The sequence below is a fragment of the Vigna radiata genome, chromosome 2 (assembly GCF_000741045.1).
Source record: "Vigna radiata var. radiata cultivar VC1973A chromosome 2, Vradiata_ver6, whole genome shotgun sequence".
NCBI classification, from domain to species: Eukaryota; Viridiplantae; Streptophyta; class Magnoliopsida; order Fabales; family Fabaceae; genus Vigna; species Vigna radiata.
The window spans coordinates 1,352,463-1,373,891 of record NC_028352.1 but is presented as its reverse complement, the minus strand read 5'-3'; the positions used below and the strand labels follow the sequence as shown (position 1 = coordinate 1,373,891).

Genomic DNA, 21,429 nt, shown 5'->3' with positions numbered 1-21,429 from the left:
CCCATGCTAAATGTCAGACCACTTCCTCTTTTATTCTTCTTGCTTTCATCAAATTTCACTTAGGTGGTTGTCAAAATTCCTGCATTTGAATAGTAGCTGGGGAGCTCAAATTATTGTTTCTTTATTCTGTCTTCAATTTCGAGTATGTAAACTGAAATTCCTTAAAGTATATTCTCAATTTTCCAGGCATAATTTAAGGAATTGGTTATGCATAGTAATAAAAAGTGAAACATGATCCAAAATAGATTAAGATTAGTTTCGTTTGAATGTCATGAATTTAATCTTTCAAAAAACAATTAATAAATTGATTGAATATATTAATAGTCTTCAAGGCTTTGTTCACTTGAGTGGATTTAAGAGAGGGTAATTGAGTGGATTTAAGAAGATTTGAAGATAATTTTTTTTTTGTTTATTTGAGTGAATTTGGAAGTAAATAACAGTGAATTTGGAAGTAAAATTTGTAAGAATCAGTATAAAATTTAATTTATGTGACAGATTAAAAAAATTTACTTCCAAATCTACTCTCGATTACTTCCAAATTCACTCAAATAAACAACAAAAATAAATTATTTTCAACAAATCCACTCAATTACTCTTTCTTAAATCTACTCAAGTGAACAAGACCTAAATATAAAAATATAATTTATTTATGTTTTAAATTTTGATATATTTTTATCTCAGACTTTTAAATAAATAAATATATATTTTTTTAACTCAACTACATTCATTTTTTTTAGGTTTAAACCTTTTTTTGGTTCTTAGGTTAAGTTTTGATGTTCAGTTTAGTCCTCGCTTTTAAAAATGTTAACCTTTAGTCCCTATGATATGAAAAATGTATCAAATAAGTCCTATTCGTTAACAAATCACAAGTTTTTCATTAAGTGATTTGTTGTTCATAACACCTTCCGGTCACAAATCACAAAATATTGGATACCTAGGTATGAAAACTTGTGATTTATTGTTTATTAAGTGTTGTCATGAAGACTGATTTGATACATTTTTCATATTATAGGGACTAAAGGTTGACATTTTTAAAAATGGAGACTAAACTGAACATTACAACTTAGGGACAAAAAAAGGTTTAAACTTTTTTTTATTATAAACTGATATTATACACAAACACATTATGGTACTATATTATGCAATAATTTTTCCCACTTTAGCGGTTACACCTACAGAAGTACTCGATGAAGAAAACAAAAAAGTCTTCATGCTAAAAGTAGAATGCTACTTTGTGACAGTGGTTTTGAGTGCACTTAAAGTAACGTACTTTTCTTTGAAATAAATTCTGAATTATCACAGACATTCAAAAATACCTAAACTGATATATATTCATTTGATTTTATATAAATTTGCAGGATTGTATTTAATTAAATGTTGAAAAAAAATAATTTTGTTCATTTTTATATTTATTAATTTCTTGCTGGTTGGATTAATTTAATCACTCAAGTATATATTATCTTGCAGTAATATCTCGAATAAAAAAACCAATATATTAACAAAATGACTTAGATGTAGATCTCTATTAAAATCAATTTTAGACAACTTCAAAATAAAGACAGTAAATAGTTCCCTGCATTATTGACTCATGGAGTTTTCTGCTATTGTTGACCATTATGAACATAGTTCCATGGATTTTAGTACTTTTATTTCGGCAGCATCAATATTGGTAATATATTAAATAAACTAAAAGAAGCAGAACACCTAACCGTGTAGATGGGCTCCTATAGGTACAAGTCCTTGAAATTAAAAGGAGGGCAGCCTCAATAGCATCTGACTGTAAGATAAATGGTGGGTGGAAACTAAATGGTAGATGGCATCAAGAGAGAGAAAAATATATAGATATAATAGATTATACAAATCATATCATGTTATAATAAGACAGGAATAGAGACAAAAGAGATTATAAAATCTAATATAAATTACAATGATACTTCCCTAAGGCTTTCTCAGATTGCACATAACCCTCGTTGTGTTTAATATTTTTCAAACAATCAATGGTTAGTATCTGTGTGTGTGTATATATATATATATATATATATATATATATATATATATATAGAGAGAGAGAGAGAGAGAGAGAGAGAGAGAGAAAGTCAATGTAATACTAAAACAAGTAAGGAGTTTCCTGTAGGTCCCTGAATATCAAACGAGATAAAGAAAAAGATAAGAGGCAAATGTAATTTATACAGAAAATTGTAGACTACCATAAAAAAATTAATTTGTATGGTCCCAATTAGCCCATGAAAGGAGGCCACTAGCTATGGTCAAAAGTAATTTGAAAATCATTACAAGGAATGAATGAAGCAATTATGCAGATGAAAAATTAGAAATGAAGAAAAGATTATCATCAAATTCAGTTTGTTTCATAAAAAAAAGTACAGATGAAGAATCTGGAAACTTACAATGGTAAAAAAGAGACAAGGATGATAGTAGATTGTCCAATACTAACTAATAAGAGTGAGAAATTACATCAGTCTTCGTCATAAGAGACATGAAAGCTGGTTGTGCAACCAGAAGCTTCAGGATCTTCAGCCCCACAACAGTCATAGAACTTTGCAGCATAAGGTGGATCATCCGGGCCCAATTCATAGTACCTTCATAATTAACAAAAAAATAAATTACAGAATGTGGGAATGGATTGATAATTGAAGTTGAAAAGATATAAATTTCCAGGTCACCAGCCTGGCATTCACATTCACCTGATAAGGTGAAGCCAAGTCTAAGATCTGGTCAACTTAAAACTTCATTCCTAAAATAACAGGTAGCAGGCTGTCTATCTCATTGCCTTTGAAAAAAAACAAAAATCACATTGATAAATATCCATGATCCTTCCCACTTGGAAAAACATTGTTTGACACTATTTGATGAAAGGGTAAAATAGTAATAAAAATAAATAATTTTTTGCATTTGTAAAGAAAAAGAGAAAGTGAAAAGCAATAAAGGGTAGCGTGATAAAAACTTTTGGATGTCAAAATACCATTTATGTTACCTTCGTGTAACTTACAAGTAAGCATCTTCAATTTTAGTTGTCCAAGTACAACATTGGCATGTTATGCTTTGCTTTAATTAAGATTTTTTGCTGCAAGACTTAGAATCTTTTATTCCTCTTACCACTATCCTGATTTAAGTACTCACGTAAGAATATGATGAATACAACGAACGAGTAACAAAACTCCGGACTTTGAAACAGAGAAATTACAGGCATTTACAAAACTTCATTGTGTTGTGTGTTTTGCAAATTACCATAAAAAGTTGTACTGTGAATAGGATGTCTGACATGTGAATCCCCTGTGCCTAGTAGAAATTTGAGGTTATAAAGTGGGAAATTTGTGGAGATTACCAGATTTTGACCACTAAAAGCCCGTCGAACTCCAATAACAAACAGGATCCGAGAATTCGTTACACAATGGCTACATTCTAAGACAAATTATCCCTTTTGTCAGAAAACTTGTCAAGAGTTTTGGTTAGTGAATATACCAATCTGACAGTCTTAAAAACAATCAAGAAAAGGAAGATATATCAGAAACTTTCTCAATGTTGGAAGGTTTCAGTCAAACTCGGTATTGACTGCTGTAAATTGTAATAAAAGAAAGGAAAGTAGTGAAATAAACATACTTAGTTTCAGCTAAATGAAATGTTAAAGCCTTTGCATGCAAAGTGATGCTTTAGAGGTTTATTATGAATCATGTTCACAGACCAAACCTTTTACCCCGAAGTCCTTAACAGTTTCATGGCTTTGATTAAAACTTTTTTGTTATCTTTATCTACATCTGGCCATAAGGCTACTGGCAGAAACAAAGAGGTTCTTTCTAACCAAAATAAATGTAACATATTCCATTCTTCGTAAAATTATATGGTCTTAAAAAACCAGGCCACGACCCTTTTAGAAAATATACCTTTTATGTAAATCGTCATCTGCAACCACAATAAAACCCAGAAACTTCCATTACATTGTTTTTCTTAAACTGTGTCTTATAACCACTACATTGCTCAGAGTTTTTCTTCTAAAAACATTACGAAAGTTGTGAGTGCTGCATGACTAGCTTATCAATCCTATTTGATAAACAAGTTTATCTTTTTTTCTCCTCTAACAGTATTTTATGTCAAAAATGAGTGAAGTGACCCCCAATCAAGAGGTAAGTAGGCAAACTTGGTAGGGGCTTGAGGGATCATTGCAATGTCCAGAAGGAAGGATTGACACAGATGATATTAGAGTATACATGTTGATACCTGGATTGATGAATTTTCAATATAATTTTTTCTCAAATACAACAAAATGAACAAACTTAGGTATCATATTAAGCCTTGTTCTCAGATTATTGGTATTGAAAAAAATTGGTAGTAAAGAAAAATGCTGGGCAGTGCTACGATGAAGTCACAAGCTTCTGCAAGAACACAAAGTCGCTCTAAATGCAAAATGGCAAGCCATTTATACATGACAAATAAGAAATCCATGAAAAAAGGTGACAAAACATGACATGAATCAAAATCCTAAAACACTGATACAAGAACACGATGGTCATAACATAACGCGAATTAACCATTTTTTTCAGAAGAGGGAAAAAAAAAAGGGAATTTAATAGGATTGTAAATAAAAATTGGAGCTTCAAAAAAGGGAGTTTAAATTGGCAGATAAAAGAATACCTCTTCTGATCGTCGTGACGGCGACAAACGAAGAAAGAAGTGTGGAAACGGCAAGAGGATGAACTGTTGGAATTTGGGTCATAGCTCTGTTTACACCTTTTACAAACCTTTGAATTTGAAAAGATCAATTCTTTCTGTTTCTTCTTCTCTTTCTCCTTCTCCATCTTCTTCCTCACAACCTTAACAATAACCCAACATTCAAAAGGAATATGAAGAGTTTTATTCCCTTCTACAATTTATAAATATTTTCTTTTTAAGAAGAAACAAATATATAAAAGTTTGGTGAAGAAATAAAAATTTTCATCTCCATAGAGGAGATTTTTTTTTTTATGATAATTTATTTAGAGTTAGATTAAATTGTAATTTTTCATTTCATAATTTTTTTTGTCTGCCATCATAATCTTCGTATTACCCAAGATTCACGCTTCAGACTTCAATTTTATATATTTATTTCTTTATTCCCAACCTGTTTATCTAGAAATAATTTAATTGATTAAATGTAAAAAAAAAAAATGCTTATGAATGATTAAATAAAAATTGAGAAATTCGCAAACTCTGAATAGTCTTTAGTAATAAAATATTTTCACATTTTTTTAAGTGCCAATATAGGTAATATAAAGTTACAATAGTTATCTTTTTTATAGGGTCTATTTGAATTTACGATTCAACACTCAAACTAATTTTCAATTTTTATTACATAATATATTTTATATTTTAAAATGATTATATTAAATAATATGAATAAAAAGTGTTGGAAGTCTCGACTAGAGATAAGACTATTTAAGTATATATGAGTGGGTGCAAACCTCATTTTACAAGTCCGTTTTGTGAAATTGAGTTAAACTTAAAATCAACTTCAAAAAAAAAACAGAGACATTTTTTTAACTTATATTTGAGTACGAGACAGGGGGAGTAATATTACAGTATGGAAAAAAAAATCAACTATAGAAAAATTGAAAAAATGTGACAAAATTTAGTGTCATTTTTTTTCCATAAATTAAAAAAAAAACGTGACAACTTGTTTTAGAATTAAGTTAGTAATCAATTTTATATTTGAAACAGTAGCTTAACCTTTTATACAAGTTTATTCATTATTCATTTGACATAAAATGTTGTTATTGTATCCCTTTTGAAAAAGCCCTAACAAGTAAATTTGACAGGTTTGCTTTTGTTCCCATTAATTTTTTATATTTTATTATTGGTCCTCGATGACATTTGTTTCATTTTCGTCCTCCATAAATTTTTATATTTGCTTTGGTCTATGTTCTTGATAAATTTTGTTTTGGACTGACTATGTTATTTATATTTTCATTTTCGTTCCTTTAGGATTTGCATCTCTCCCGTATCTCTAAATTTTTCTATCTAACGTAGAATTCAAGTAAAATTAACATTTGTTAATTCTCAAAGCTTTGTTTAAAGGATAAAAAATTAGTTAATAATGTAAATAATGTTGTTTTCCTTCCCTTAGAATTTGGATAATTTCCTTGAGAGTGAAGAAGCCCTAAAAGGATAAATAATCACATGATAAAATCTACACTAGTCAATCCTCTTCTCGGTTTTACCATGAAATACTTGAAAAAAATAAATAGACAACTCATACCTTGAAATATATGAATAATCTACGACTAAAACATAAATAAAAGCTCGACCGAAAACAATGTAATTACTTAGATACCCATGTTCTTTAAATTTACCAAGAGACTAAACATAATATCAGATGCTGCAAAAGAAAAAAATAAAATTGGCGACTCTATACTACAAGATCATTTTCAACGCAAAATTGGTCCACAGCAAGACAATTTGTATGGCATGGCGTTTGTAAATGCCAACTGAGTGCAATTACAAGTGCAAGTTTATGTAGTAATACTAGTATTAGTAAGCAGAGTTCAACAAGGACGTGCGTAAATATCACGACAGAAGATGTCAATTGTTCAAATAGTTCTCAGGTTGAATTTACAGTATCCTCCTCCTACACTATATTCACACAGTAGAAACATTTCAGTTGAACTAACCAGATTTCTCAGTCGTAAGCTCTGTCATCATCATATTCTGTTGTGCCTTGCCTTCCTGAAATGATATTGAACAAGCTCTTTGTGGCTCGGCCAACAGCTCTAGTAGTCTTTTTAGCAGCTCCAGCAACAGCAGGTTGCAAAGAAATTATGGGCAAACTCGCCCTCTCTTGGATCATGGCTGTATTGAACCGAACTATAATCAGACTAACAAAGAAGAAAGACAAGATTGCACTGATATCACCCCATGTATTAGTATCCTCATTCAACAAGTGCTCCAATTGCTTGCTCGAAAGAATATTGACTACTTAATTCAATGCTTTAAGCTGTTAAATGGAATCTAAACTCCTAGTGTGGAAAAAGATTGATGATTGATTTGTGTGTGGGAGTGTATAATTCAATGGCTAACACCTGAGTCTCTTACAGAAATCCTCTGAAAAATGAAACACAACGTTTCAATCCACAATAGGAGTTAGAAAAATTCAAGTGTGCTTGCCTAGCCCTATTACTTTTTTCTCTGATACCCCTATTGTATAGTTAAGATTAAGTGGGGAAAATGCAAAAGTAAAAATCAAAGAAATCCCGGCAAACACGGTATACATACACTCGGTTTGTTGTCGTGCCATTGAACTAAATTGTCGGAGTTTAGCTTCTGCTGCTTGCACAACTTGAGCTGACGCGTTGACTCCATCTGCTACTTCCTGGCTGATTGCCAAAAAACATATGATTAGATCAAGATGTCATGTTTAAATACTGACTTTGAAAACCAATTCCTCATAAGAGGAACACTACCATTTCTTACAGTCTTTTAAACATTCTTTTATTATTAGGTGAATTTTTTGTGGGTCGTACTTATTTGGGGTGGACGTTCTCACAAATTGAACCCAATAATAGTGCGTGAAATTCCTTTCATGATAAAAGGGCGTTTACTTTTTATCATTACCAGTTGCCAAATGTTCAAAATTCATTTACTTTCCTGAAAAAATTTAGAGTTGTATTGATCATATCGAACAATGTAAGCCAGCATTTTTCACTTGCATACTTAACAAAATATTGGGTGAATGACCAACCACATCTTCCAATATGGAACTGAAGGATTCAGAAGGATCTCTCCCATGCCAGCTATAAAAATTACAAGTCTTGCATGAAGCAATCAGAATGAGAAGGAAAAAGTTTTCCGTTTGGATCCCATTGCCAATTTAAGTTCATAATATCCAGCCAGGTATTGTTGTTTCAAAGCAACAACGCGTGAAACAATCTTATAAAATTGTTCAATCACTGGCATGGAAACCTCTTGATCCACACTTCATTACAGTTTACAAGTCTTTCAAGTAGAAATGCGAACTGCTTAAGGTGAACAGATTGTCACAGCAAACAACATTGCAATCTTAACTCTTAAGAACGAGTTTACAACAGCCAGTAACTCAAACAAAGTAGAAAACTAGAAAAAGAAAAAAAAAAAAACACTTTTAATGAATATACGTCACTTCCGCATCTGCCTGAATGGTACTGTAATAAAGGATTGAGCACAGGTATAAGGATACACTAGGACTGCAGCACAAAAAGTAGCACAAAACAAAACTACTATCTGTGTGTTTGAGTTGCCATTTCACAGGCACTAAATGTTCATTCACGCTTTCCGATGCACATAATTGTGAAGCTACAACATTGATTATGTTCAACTGAATTTTATCCCAACACACCCGATGTACATTTAATAATCAAAAAGACAACCAACCATTTAGAAAAAAAAAAATATATGGAAAGAAATACAGGAACAATGGAGTCAAAGCAAAGTAAACATTGTTACCTTAGATCACTTAGTTCTAGAGTTAGATCACTTATTTCCATCCCAGAAAGCCTAATAGCAGTCATGGTACTAGGGAGCTCCTCACGAGCTGTATCAGCCAGCTTTGAAAGGGATATTGCAGCATTTCTTATCGCCTAAGGAAGAGTACAAAAATGGTATATGAGTAGTTTGAGACTGTTTATGTTTAACAATTATCCAAATACGAATATTTAGTGGGTAACATATGATATGTCTAGGAAATAAAAAATAGAGTAAGAAAAACAAAACAACACGATGGAAATTCAATGTTACATAGAGAAGTGGTCTAGGCATAGCCAATAAGGCAATTTAAGTTCCTATTAATGAAACAAAAGTTGAAGATCTTCCACCAGAGAATACAAATAAACAACCAAAGATTAATTTGCATTAGCACTCATCAATAGAGACATAAGTCACGTAAAAAGGGTATCTAAACAAAACTATCTAAAATCCAAAGCTCCCCCTAAAGAAAAATAAATAAAAATCCTTTGTTTGAACAGTTGAGTCCAACTAGAATTCTTTCAATTTTGAAGTATAAACAGTGAAATCTAAACCTATCAATTTATTATAGGGAACCAAAAGGAAGCAAATGCAACCATCCAGGCAGAATAACAAAAGTTTATACATAGTGCACTTACAAATATAAGCAACTGTGATAGACAACTTACAAATAGGGCGGGAACGGCAGCAAAAACAAGGCTAGCGAATGCCACTGAGGTCTGCAGAAACGATAGTCAAAACATCTTCAGACAGAGAGCAACAAATTTAATTCAAATCGAGTTGATGAAACACTCAACACAGGTTACGGTATTAATTAATTCATGAGAATATTGAGAGCGAGAACAACCTAAAAAACGTAGCCGAAAAAAAAAGGATCATACCGTAGAAGCGATGAATGCGAGGAGAAAGAAGGCTTGGTCAGAAGAAGTGAGTTTGGGTAAAGGCGAAAGAAACGAAGGGGTTTGAGGAGTTGTTACTTCGGTGTGGAAGGTTTGGTCGTTGAGAAGGGGTTGTTGAGATGGGTTGGATCCACTGTGTGACGGTGCAGAGGAGCAACGTGTGACAACCATGGAAGAAAAATTGGAGTTGGAAGAGACGAAATGAAGAGAATGGAAATGGGGTTGTCTGAAAGTTTTGGAAGAGTGTCGGAAGAGAGGGAGCAATGGAGAAGAAGCATGCGAGCTTGCAAGAAGAGAATTCATGGCTATCAATTTGGGGCAAGGAAATGTGTCTGTGTTGTTACACTATTCACACAACAACAACGGGAATCACTAGTTTAATCTTCTTTTTAAGGTATAACCATTCATTAAGTTGTTAACCGTACACTTAGGAATCTATATTAAAATATATATTATTTACTAGTATTTGTACCTAATTGTGGTATTATTTTTTATTTATATTTAATGTTTAGTAATAAAAGTAAATTTTTTATAGAGTTGATTAGTTTTATATGTTATGTTTTAAACTAGAATAATAATAATAATAATTAAAGTAATAAATAATAATAAATTATAAAAGTATTGTGTATATGTTAATTTAAATTATTATTAAATTTTTTTATGATGATTAGATATAATATAATATGTTAAAGTTTAAAATAGATTAAATAAATAAATAAATTTGTGTAAAAAGAGTGATCATATATTATCTATAATAAATAATTAAACTTTTATTTCTAATAAATTATTTAATTTTTTTAAAATCAATTTTATAGTAGAAAATAAAATATAAAACAATGTATAAAAATTAATGTAATAATTGATTATTTTAAATATTTTATCTGAATTTTGTAAATGAAAATCAATTGAAAATACTAAATTTATAAAATACTTAAAACTTAATTAAGTCAATAGCATAATTCGTACCCTTTCTTCCTTCATGAGATTAATTGCTGTATAAGAAAATCATAAAACTTACAAAAAAGAACCACAATGTACAAATAATTATTATTGCAATACAAAAATAATGAGAATATACATAATAAACTTGGAAACAAAAAGGAGAAAATTCCCAATTCCCTAAAATTGAAGGTGTTATCCTTAACATTCAGTCCAAGTCTAATGATTCAAGGACCCTGCGAGCCTGGTTCTGGAGGAATGTTAGTCTCTCCTCAGGTCCTAGTGTTGGGTCAAACTGACTGGCTGCCCATATCAACGAGGCTGTTTTCTCACCCAGAAGACGCCTTGTATCTTCATGTATACTTGCCAAAGGAGCCGAATCTCTACCATTCACATGTCCAGTGAGTAGCAGCAAAAACTCTCCACATTTTAACCTAAGATAAAAAATCTCCATTATTTTAATTGAGTTACCTCTTGCTTAGAGCCACCACATCACAAACTTCAAACATGATTAAAAACCAAACAACTTTTCATCGCTTTCCACGGAAAAGTATGGCACAACAAGCTTAGATACTTCAAGGTTTACAAATTTACAGTGCATTCTAACTTACAGAAACTCCTTTGGATAAACTAAGCAGTCAAAAGAGAAGAAAAATACTTCTAATGTGCCGTGGGGTAACATATTTGCATGGCATTCTTGATTTCTTGTTTCCTTCCATATGTTTAATACTCAGGAGATGCCTGCACTTGGACTTGAGATCCTTCAAGAGTTTTCATCAGTAAATGTGTTTCCCAATTTCTTATTGGCAAACCTTATACTTGAGTTTCAATTGTTTAGAAATGTTAAGGATGTTTTACTTGTACAGGGATATCCTTAACAGGATATACTATAGTGCTGGTTACTTGTGAGAAGGCCCCACAAAACCCTTTCCACAAAATATCTTTGTGCCATAAATGCTCTGTAAGTAATAGTCACCTCTTCCTCCTTATGAGATTGGCAGATTTTAGTGACATGCTCTTGTGCAGTTTTCCGAACACTCAATTTGTCTGCCTGATTTACAGGTATATACTTTGCTAACTAAGTCTGATATTGTGGAAGTTAGATTGATAATTCTGATCAAGGGTTGTGGCATTTCCAGTGTTAAGGACAGGAATTTTACTTACAAGTTTCTCCCTTCTTCTCTTCTACGCCACAGGCTTGCTTTCTAACTGTCGAACTGCTCTACTCCAACAAATTCTGACATGTGATGGCCACTCAAAATATTCTTTACATTTAAGAAATAAAATAAGATAAATGTTATATGATCGAAGCTCACTAAATTAGAAATTTCGATGCTCTATTCTGATACCATAGAACAAACTCTACCAAATAGCTTGAAGAATAAGAAAGTAAAGCAACACAATTTTACAGGACTAACAAGCACGGCCTATAGAATACAGCAATAAACCGAACAAGACTGGAGTAAAGAAGTACCTGAGATTTTCATCCACTTGAAAATCATGTATAAATTTTGTTCGGAAATAATAATAAGATATTAATAATTTAGCTTAATTCCCACCCTTTTTTTCCTTCATTGGTTAGTTGCTGTAGAAGAAAATCATAAAACTTAAAGGTATATCAAAAGCTTAACCACATTGTAAAAACAATTACCATTGCAATAAAAAAGGAGAATATACATACAAAACTTGGAAACAACAAGGAGCACATTCTCATTTGCCTAAAATCGTAGGTGTTATCCTTAACATTCAGTACAAGTCTAACGATTCAAGGACCCTTCGAGCCTGGATCTGGAGGGCTGTTAGTCTCTGCTCTGGATCCAGTGTTGAGCCAAACTGACTGGCTGCCCATATCAAGGAGGCTGATTTCTCCCCCAGAAGACGCCTTGTATCTTCATGTATAGTTGCCAAAGGAGGCGAATCTCTTCCATTCACATGTCCAATGAGAAGCAGCAAAAACTCTCCACATTTTAACCTAAGATACAAGATCTCCTTCATTATTTTAATTATTTTATTTGAGTTACCTCGAGCTTGCGAGCCACCACATGACAAACAAAATACTGAAACATGAAAAAAACCAAACAACTTTTCATCCCTTTCCTTGGTAAAAGTATGGCCCAACAGGCTAAAATACTTCAAGGTTTACAAATCTACAGTGCATTCTAATTTACAGAAATTCCTTCATAAAAACTAAGCAGTCAGAAGAGAAGAAAAAGACTTCTGATGTACTGCGAGTAACATATTTGCATGGCATTCTTCATTTTTGTTTCCTTCCATATATTTAATACTCCAGAGATGCCTGCACTTGGACTTTAGATACTTCAGGAGTTTTCATATAAATGTGTTTCCCAATTTCTTATTGGCGACCTTTCTTCCTAAATTTCAGTTGTTTTGAAATGTTTAGGATGTCTTATTTCGACAGGGTTATACTTAATAAGATATGCAATAGTTCTCTGTAAACAGTCACCTCTTCCTCCTAGTGAGATAGTTTAGGAGTTTCGAGTAACATGCCTGAGCTGTTTTTCAAATACTCAATTGGTATACTTTCTAACTAAGTCTGATATTTTGGAAGTTCGATGGATAGTTAATCCCTTTTGATCAAGGTTTGTGCCATTTCCATGGTGTTAAAGACAGAAATTTTACTTAGAAGTTTCTCCCTTCATCTGTTCTATGCCACAGGCTTGCGTTCTAACTGCCTTACTGCTCTACTCCATCAAATTTGGACATGTCATGTCTACTCAGAATATATTATTTGCATTTACCAAATGAAATAAGATATATGTTATATGATCGAAGGTCACTAAATTACAAATGTGGATGCCTTGTTCTGATAGCATGTATCAAATCTCTACCTAATAGCTTGAAGAAATGAGGACTAACTAACAAGCATGGCCTATCAAACAACACAGCACTAAAATGAACAAGACTATGAAGAAGCAGTACCTGAGATTTTCATCCACTTGTTTGTCTCTTAGAAGGTCAGCAACTTCCATAATACCATTACATTTCTCGAAATCCTGATAAGTAATTATCAAGAGAAATATATTAAAAAAAAACGAATAACAAAAGAAACATTCTTTAGCAGAAAACTCTGCTAAACATCCAGTGGAACATCAATCAGTAAATCCTATCAGCCAAGCGAAGACTCTCAGATATCAAAAGCTTTTAAAAATTGGAAAAGAATGGAAGAGAAAACGATGGCATAAATTCCTGAAGCACAACTCTTTTCCCTCTTTATTGGCAATGACAGCTGATAAATTATTTTGCAACTTTTCCTCACGTAAAAACAAATACTGTTGAAGCAACAACTCAGTTCTTAAAAAATTGAAGACAAAATAAACAAGATTTTAATTCTCAAATTATAGAAAAGTGATACATATTTGTAACTGCTGTGAAGAGTGTCAGGCTACCATTTGATTGGATGATGAATCCACCATCAACGAGATTAAAGCATCTAAGCAGGCACCTTGCTCCAATACTCCACGAGTGGATAATATATTCATTAAAACCTACAAAAGTACAGAAATTTTTAAATATATAACTCAGTATCTAAATGTTCATATCCTTTTTAAGATTGGAGGCCTCGGTGGGAGAGAGAAGGATTGTCTTGTGCACGTGTGCTATTCATGAATCGCACTTTGTTTGCGTACAATTGCAGTGCCATGCTTAAATCAAAGGAAAAGGATAAAAACTTCATTTTGCATTTGGATTTCATTCGAGAAAAGGTTTTTATTTGACATTCCATTCTTTTTAATATATTAGAGAACTGAAAATACTGAAGTAAAAGTCCATAAAACTTGTATGGAAAAGTCACTTGTCACAATATCCATAGCCACAGAAATGGAAAACATGAAAATTTCTAAAGCAATGAAAGTGACCTGAATGGCATTGTTTTGATGGGCAAGTATTGTACTCTCTGGATGAAGCAAACAACACCCTTCCAAGACTCTAAGAGCAAGCGCAACTTCAGCATCAGTAGATGGACTCGTCACCTTCATTGGTTCCACACCAAATATATGGCTCAAGTCACCTACCTTACTCTCATTGTAATCATCCCCACTCTCTTTGAGCGAGTGCTGAAACAAAACCGGAACCACTGCAAACCCAACCACATGTTATTGAACAAACACGTATTGATAAGATTATCATCATCACCATCATTATTATTATCATCATCATCATTATTATTATTATTACTATTAATATTACTACTACGTAAACGATTAAGATTTTCAACCTAAAGTTTAGTTAAAATTGCTGGTTATATCAGACAAGATATTTTTGTGTCATAAACTACCATTTAGTAACCAAAATCTAGGTAATATCTGTTTGATACTGATTTGGGTTGAGTCGGGAATCAGTTACATGAAGAGTTATATTCTAGATCATGGAATTACTTTTCACACATCTTGCACAGGAGGGTTGATTAGATTACTGTTATAGGCGATCCAGATTTTCAGTCTAAACTTCTTAAGCTGAAATTATTGAACATATAGGAGAAGATATTTTTGTATCATTAACTACCTTCCAGGAGCCAAAATCTAGATAAAATGTATCTGATACTGATTTGTCTGTTAGTATATAAACACTAGTACATAAACTAATACATGGATCAAAGACAGTTTGCTTTCATATTTTATTGCATATTTAAAAAATAATGTTTAACTGAATAAAACAGACCTTGGAGTTGGGGAACGCATTGGGTTTGATTAAAGAGGTCAATTGTTGATTCAGCCTCCGCAACGGAACGGAGGAACTTGAGAATGGAACGGAGAGCTCGAACACGGAGAAAGGAGAATTCAGCACGTGCATCTCTGAGCCCCGTTCTGAGGGCGAGAGTGACTTCTCTATACACTCTCTGCTGCTGCAGCGACTTTCCGACTTCGCTCACAACACCGTCATCCTCTATCGTTGCACTTCCGTCCCCTTTCTCTGTTGTTTCACTCCACAACGGCTTCTTCAGGTACATCTCCGTTTTGCTTCGCTCAGACAAGACGAATTTCTCAATATCGATATTAATTCATACTCGCCTTTCAACAACGGAGCCAGTAATCCAGTGGATCATATTAAAACCTCGTCGTTTCAGATCCCTGCGATCAGAATCAAATTCCGAGTTAGGGTTCGTGATGAGAGGTCAAAACGAATTGGGAACTGTTTGCTCACTCTATTTTCGTTTCCAGCAGTCATTTTTCGCCCCTTTGTTCAAATATTTTGAAGAGTAAATTTGTATAACAGAAACTTTTAATTTTCATTAAGTAGCAATTTATATTTAAACTCGCCAAGTTTATTTTATTTTATATTATGGATAGCAAACTTGTAAAATTAAAGAAGTTTAAAATTATAATTAAAGAAATAAATATAGGATGACAAAGCAGAGTTTAACCCGATTAGGTGTTGAATGGGTTTAAAATGTCAGTTCGTCTCGGGTTTTTCTAACGGGTTTGTGGGACTGCTTGTTTGGTCCGTCTCACTCTGTCATCTCTAAATATTAAATAAATAAAGTAATTATTTCATACTATTATTATTGTGATTTTTATGGTTTACTTGGAAATTTAATTATTATGTTAAAGTATTTAATTTAATTAAAAGTATTTGTTTTTGACACAGTTAAATTTATATTTTTGTAGAAAAAAAAAATAATGTCCTCTTTAAGTATATGTTTCTAATAGTGGGTTTGAGAGACTTGATGGATGAATTTAGTAAAATTGTTTTTTTTTTAAGGAATGGAATAGTTAATATAAAGAAATTTGAAAGTAAGTTTTGTGAAAAAAATTTGTAAATGATTTGATAAATGTGATGGATAAAAAAATTTTAATAAATTAAATGGTTAAATTATAATTTTACAATCATGACTAAAATTACATAAAATAAAATATAACTGTTACTATTATAAATTATTGTTAGGGTTAAATATATTTTTATTTTAAAATTTTTATGAAAATTGAAATTAGTTTATATTGAAAATTTTGATTCAAATTTTTTTGTCAATTTTAAAATCATGTATATTTAATCTTTTTAATCAAATGTTAATAAGTTTATTTAATGCTTTTAACCACATGATAATATTTAATGTGTTTATATTGTTTGATATATTTTTTTTAATATTAATTAAAAATTACTTTAAAAATTAAAAAAGAAAATAATTCAAATTTTTATTTATCATTAATAGTATTAACATAATTGATATTATTATTATTATTATTATTATTAATGTTGTTGTTATTATTATTATTATTTATTTTATTATTAATTATTCACAAAGTTATAAGCACAAATATAAAAGTATGATAACTTTCTTTCCATCATAATATCTTCATTTATGAGAAGACAAAAGTTTTAATGTCTCTCACATATCTATTATCATACTAAATTAGTTTAAATTTGTTGAAACAATCATCTACATAGTTCTTTCTCCTTTCTTCACAAACAATACATCTATTTGAACAAACACAACATAAAATCAATACTATTTGAAAATGCCAAATGTAAAAATTTAATCAAAATCTATATCATATGTTAACTTAAAACTCTTAAAACTCTAATGATCTTGACGTATAAAATATCTAAATTTTGACAAAAATCCAAATTTTTAGTATATCACATCTTTAATTTAACAAAAAATCACATTAAATTCTTTACAAAAATAAAATTCAATTAATTTTTTAAATAAAATAAAACAAAATTAAATAACTAATTAATTCATTATATATCATTAGTTAAGTCTTTATATTTGGAAAAAAATAGAGAGATGTTATGTGGGACCTGGAGATTCTAGAATCTGTAGGAAGTTACGAAGTTGAGGACGGTTCGGTAATTTGAGTTCTCCACTTCCTCTCTTTCTTCCTTCTTTTGGTTTGGTTAGTTTCTTCTCCTTATCTTTGTGTCGTGTCTCTCTTCCTTAACATTACCACCACATCCAAACCTTGGTTCCTTTGTGTTTGTGTCTCTCTCTTCCTCTCTTCAGAGATTAGACACAGAACAAAGTAACCAAAATCATTTTCCATGTCTCTCTCTTTGCTTCCTGTCTACTCTTCACCTCATCTCTCCTCCTCTCTTTTCTTTCCTACACCACACCTTTCTCTCCTTTGTCTCCCAAAATTCTCAAATGCCCCAACTCCCCAATTTATTCTATGCTGCCGAAGGAACGCTTCATTTTCCGCCCGATGTGGGCCTGGAGTCCCCGATGGTGCTCAATATGACAGTGGTGTTGAAGAAGACGAGCGACCCATGAAGGCTAGCTGCGATGACGAAGAAGAAGAAGAAGGCCAAGAGACTCTTAGCTCCTTAGTTTTGCCCGAAAGATGGGATGTCTTGGGTCTCGGTCAAGCCATGGTGATTCCCTTTTCTTTCCTGCTCCATTTATTCATCACAATTGCTGTTAAACTCGCACGAATTTGCACACCCTGTATATATAATGTTCTTGTATTTAAGAATTGTTTCGTGTATGCTCTGGGTTTTTTGTTCCCTTGTCAGAAATGGTTCAAACTGCTAGCATTTTAGAATTACATTTAGATGCTAATCCTTTGTGTTTTCAGTATGTTGAGGAGTCAGAATTGGGGTTTTAAGATATAATATGCGTAATCATTATTAGTGTTAGTGTTACAAGTCATCTTAATAATCAATGTTTGTATTAAAGTCATTACCAAGTCAAACTTCAATTCTGATTAAAAAATAACAGCAAAAGAACGTACAAAGTTTTAGTTTTGCTCATATGGTTTATACTTTCATCGTCTTGCTGCTATGGACACTTCTCTTTCCTTTTTCTCCGAGAGAACAACTATGAAGGCGTTTTGTTGGAAATTCTTGTAGGTGGACTTCTCTGGCATGGTCGATGATAATTTTCTGAAGAATTTGGGGTTGGAGAAGGGAACACGGAAAGTGGTAAATCATGAGGAAAGAGGTAGAGTTTTACAGGCTATGGATGGGTGTAGCTATAAAGCTGCGGCAGGTGGATCTCTCTCTAATACCTTAGTTGCCCTTGCAAGGCTTGGAAGTCGCTCCCTCAAAGTTCCTGCTGTAAGTGTGGCAATGACCGGTAGTGTAGGGAGTGATCTGTTGGGGGGTTTCTACAGGTTTGTCTTTATTACTTTCACTGTTTTAACATACTTTCACTCCATTTCTGGATAGTGCATTTTGCCTTATCGTCAGTGTAGTTAGGAGCGTGCAAAAGCACCATTGTTGTTGTGTGGAGTGGCCCCTTGCTGTTGTGCAGCATTTCACTATTGTGTCCATCATGGCCATTTGTGTCCCGAAAAAGGGTGAACTGCAGTGTAATAGTGCCACACCTGTGTCTGAGTTCCTCTATCTCTATCCTTTCAATGTGGCTGCATTTCTTCTCCTTCCTATCTGTGAATCTGTGACGCCCTCTGGCCCCCATCCCTGTGCTGTTTCCAGACAGTCTCTGTGACCTTCCTTATCACTGCCAACCTCCCACACCTCCATCTGTGATCTGTGCCATGTGTGAAGCTTCTGTTTCATTTGCTAAGTGCAGCATTTGGCTAGCTGCCGAAGGGAGTTTGGGTTTCAGAGGAATTGGGACGTGTGTATGTGTTTTTATTTTTATGTTCTGGGCATATAATAGAACTAACACTAATAATAGTAATAAGAATCTCACAATAGTGGTCATATCATAATGGTAGTAATTGAACCATACACTATCCTATGTAGTAGTTTTGGAGTCAGGTGCTCTCAATCACGATTCAGGATTGGTAACTATGTTTTTGTTCTTCCTCAAGTCAGAGGTGTTCCTTTCGCTGGATTTTGGTATCTGAATATGCATCCATATTTTGTACTTTCTAAGGATAGCCCACAAGTAGATCACAATGATAGCTTAAAAGATAATACCGGGGAAGAGGCATTGTATATGGAATCAACCATGAAAAAATTTATATTTTTTATCCCTGTATATTAAATATTCTATTACTGTGAAGTATTCATTTTTCATCCAAAACTTGCAGTGTAGTTGCACACATAACACCATTTTACTGTGTACGCATTTCCACACATAATTTTGTTATTTAATGATTCCACCAGTTTTTGTTTTGGCAAGTGAGATTTGATGAAGTTATTTGTATTGTTTGTTTATATTTTCTTTTAATTCTACAGGGAAAAATTGCGCCGAGCAAATGTGCAATTTCTTTCCGAGCCTATCAAGGATGGGACTACTGGAACAGTTATAGTTCTCACAACTCCAGATGCCCAGCGAACAATGCTTGCATATCAGGTTCAGTATGCTACAAAATGGATACTAAGATAGACACATCTGCCGCGTCCTTCTTGCAATTTGAGGATTCTATAGCAAGATGTTTATAAGTAAATATATCAATAGCAATTTATACAGTGTTTATTATGCACCCCTCCCCCACTTCTAACTAATGCACATTTAAATTTATAATTGACTATTTGCATCAGGCAATTACATGAGTTGCTCAAAAGTTTATTTGAGTTCTATTGTGAAGTTCAATTCTATAATTTGTATTAATTGCATATATTGAAGAAATATGTAAGTTTATCAACTAATACGCAATGAGCATGCACAGTATTTATGATATATATTATTGTCTATTCTTCAAGTAATACTTCCTTGCTTATTATAAAAAGCACAGTGGTTATTCTTTTACCTTTATTGTCCAAATTTAATCTCTGTATTATTTGCTACTGCAAATGGTGAAGTTGCTAAAAATATTTTGGTATTCTGTTGTCAGGGCACATCTTCAACTGTTAACTATGATGCATCCTTGGCTAGTGCAGTTTCCAAGACCAACATACTTATTGTTGAAGGGTATTTATTTGAACTTCCTGATACTATTAAAACAATAACTAAAGCATGTGAAAATGCTCGGAGGAATGGTGCCTTGGTTGCAATAACAGCTTCAGATGTTTCCTGCATTGAGAGACACTTTGATGATTTTTGGTAAGACCATCACTTAATCTTTATATAATACTTTATATCATGTAATTTCCGTACCATTAATCCTGGCTTCAATAACAATTTTATTAACCTAAAGCATAACTTTGTGCAACAAGGTAGATATGATTAATTTGTTTTTATTGTAAATTCCATGTGCTTGTTCTGTTTTCAGTTAATTACGCTGTGAACAAATCTAAATTATCTCCCAACTCATCTAATTTTGTAATTTGTCTTAAGCTTGTGAAATATAGGAATTACTAAAGCAATCTAGCAAACTCTGAGAGTGATGTGAGGCAATACTTCTGAATATGTGTGTGGTAATTGCTAACCAAGGGGAATCGAATTCAATTACGCAGATTGCATCATCAAACCTGTAGGAGCCACTTAAATTCAATTAACCAAAAGTGAAATTGGTTCATAATATGATATTTGTTGCAGGTGTTAGATCACACGTTGTATGCTTTTATAACTGGTGTATTTTTCCATTCATCAGGGAAATTATTGGGAACAGTGTTGATTTAGTCTTTGCAAATGGTGATGAGGCCAGAGCTCTTTGTAACTTTGAAGCAAAGGAAAGTGCTGCTTCAGCTGCAAGGTATCTGAGCCACTTTGTTCCTCTGGTATCCGTTACAGATGGTCCTAGAGGCTCTTACATAGGTGTAAAAGGAGAAGCCGTATATATCCCTCCTTCTCCATGTGTTCCAGTGGATACTTGTGGTGCTGGTGATGCATATGCATCTGGTATTCTATATGGTCTTTTAAGAGGCATATCAGATTTGAGAGGTATAGGCACATTAGCAGCTAATGTTGCTTCTACTGTTGTTGGACAACAGGGAACACGCCTGAGAATTTCAGATGCAGTCAAATTGGCTGAATCTTTCGAATTTCAACTCGATTCCTCTTCGGTTGGCACTGATCATATTTCCAGCGTCTAATCAAAGTTGGCACTATGAAATTTAATTATAATTTTTTTTTCACGAATTTATTGTATTCCTTTGATCAGTATGTTTCAAAAGAATAGCCCTGTAAATACTCAATTGTAAAAAGATTAGCTCTGTTAGCAATTTAGTTACTCGGGTCCTTCTTCCAGTCTTCATCGTTATCAAGTATCAAGGTACATAGATATGTTATATCACCATCGTCATAATTATTTTTGTCTGTTACATCCATAATTTATCACCGTGATTATTGAGAGTGACA

General features: G+C 32.7%; 4 protein-coding genes across 8 annotated transcripts; 1 reads left to right on the top strand and 3 right to left on the bottom strand.

Moving 5' to 3' along the window:
- Positions 1–2,331: 2,331 nt before the first annotated feature.
- On the bottom strand, positions 2,332–4,875 carry LOC106779717. The gene is made up of 2 exons (XM_014667897.2): positions 4,648–4,875; positions 2,332–2,597 (listed from the first exon to the last, which is right to left on the bottom strand). The coding sequence occupies exons 1-2, from the start codon at positions 4,809–4,811 to the stop codon at positions 2,474–2,476; spliced, it is 288 nt and encodes a 95-aa protein (XP_014523383.1). The 5' UTR covers positions 4,812–4,875; the 3' UTR covers positions 2,332–2,473.
- Positions 4,876–6,427: 1,552 nt separating this feature from the next.
- Positions 6,428–9,780, bottom strand: LOC106778145. Its single transcript, XM_022777334.1, has 5 exons — positions 9,366–9,780; positions 9,153–9,203; positions 8,467–8,600; positions 7,261–7,361; positions 6,428–6,837 (listed from the first exon to the last, which is right to left on the bottom strand). Exons 1-5 carry the CDS (start codon positions 9,684–9,686, stop codon positions 6,668–6,670), a joined length of 777 nt encoding a protein of 258 aa, XP_022633055.1. The 5' UTR covers positions 9,687–9,780; the 3' UTR covers positions 6,428–6,667.
- Positions 9,781–10,408: 628 nt separating this feature from the next.
- LOC106779568 lies at positions 10,409–15,613 on the bottom strand. Of its 4 annotated transcripts, none has more exons than XR_002666705.1 (6): positions 15,000–15,534; positions 14,198–14,415; positions 13,730–13,828; positions 13,263–13,336; positions 12,004–12,294; positions 10,644–10,756 (listed from the first exon to the last, which is right to left on the bottom strand). XR_002666705.1 is itself a non-coding variant. In XM_014667705.2 (6 exons), exons 2-6 carry the CDS (start codon positions 15,286–15,288, stop codon positions 12,069–12,071), a joined length of 906 nt encoding a protein of 301 aa, XP_014523191.1. In that variant the 5' UTR covers positions 15,289–15,409; positions 15,483–15,613; the 3' UTR covers positions 11,955–12,068. The 4 variants fall into 4 exon arrangements, 3 of the variants coding, with proteins under 3 accessions (XP_014523200.1, XP_014523191.1, XP_014523183.1); XM_014667705.2 differs by lacking the exon at positions 10,644–10,756 and having other exon boundaries at positions 11,955–12,294; positions 15,000–15,409; positions 15,483–15,613; XM_014667714.2 differs by lacking the exon at positions 12,004–12,294 and having other exon boundaries at positions 10,409–10,756; positions 15,000–15,538.
- Positions 15,614–17,159: 1,546 nt separating this feature from the next.
- Positions 17,160–21,387, top strand: LOC106779387 (uncharacterized sugar kinase slr0537). Of its 2 annotated transcripts, XM_022777324.1 has the most exons (6): positions 17,160–17,651; positions 18,129–18,391; positions 19,425–19,542; positions 20,024–20,232; positions 20,723–20,970; positions 21,063–21,387. In XM_022777324.1, exons 1-6 carry the CDS (start codon positions 17,322–17,324, stop codon positions 21,101–21,103), a joined length of 1,209 nt encoding a protein of 402 aa, XP_022633045.1. In that variant the 5' UTR covers positions 17,160–17,321; the 3' UTR covers positions 21,104–21,387. The 2 variants fall into 2 exon arrangements, with proteins under 2 accessions (XP_022633045.1, XP_014522975.1); XM_014667489.2 differs by having other exon boundaries at positions 17,161–17,651; positions 20,723–21,387.
- Positions 21,388–21,429: the final 42 nt, after the last annotated feature.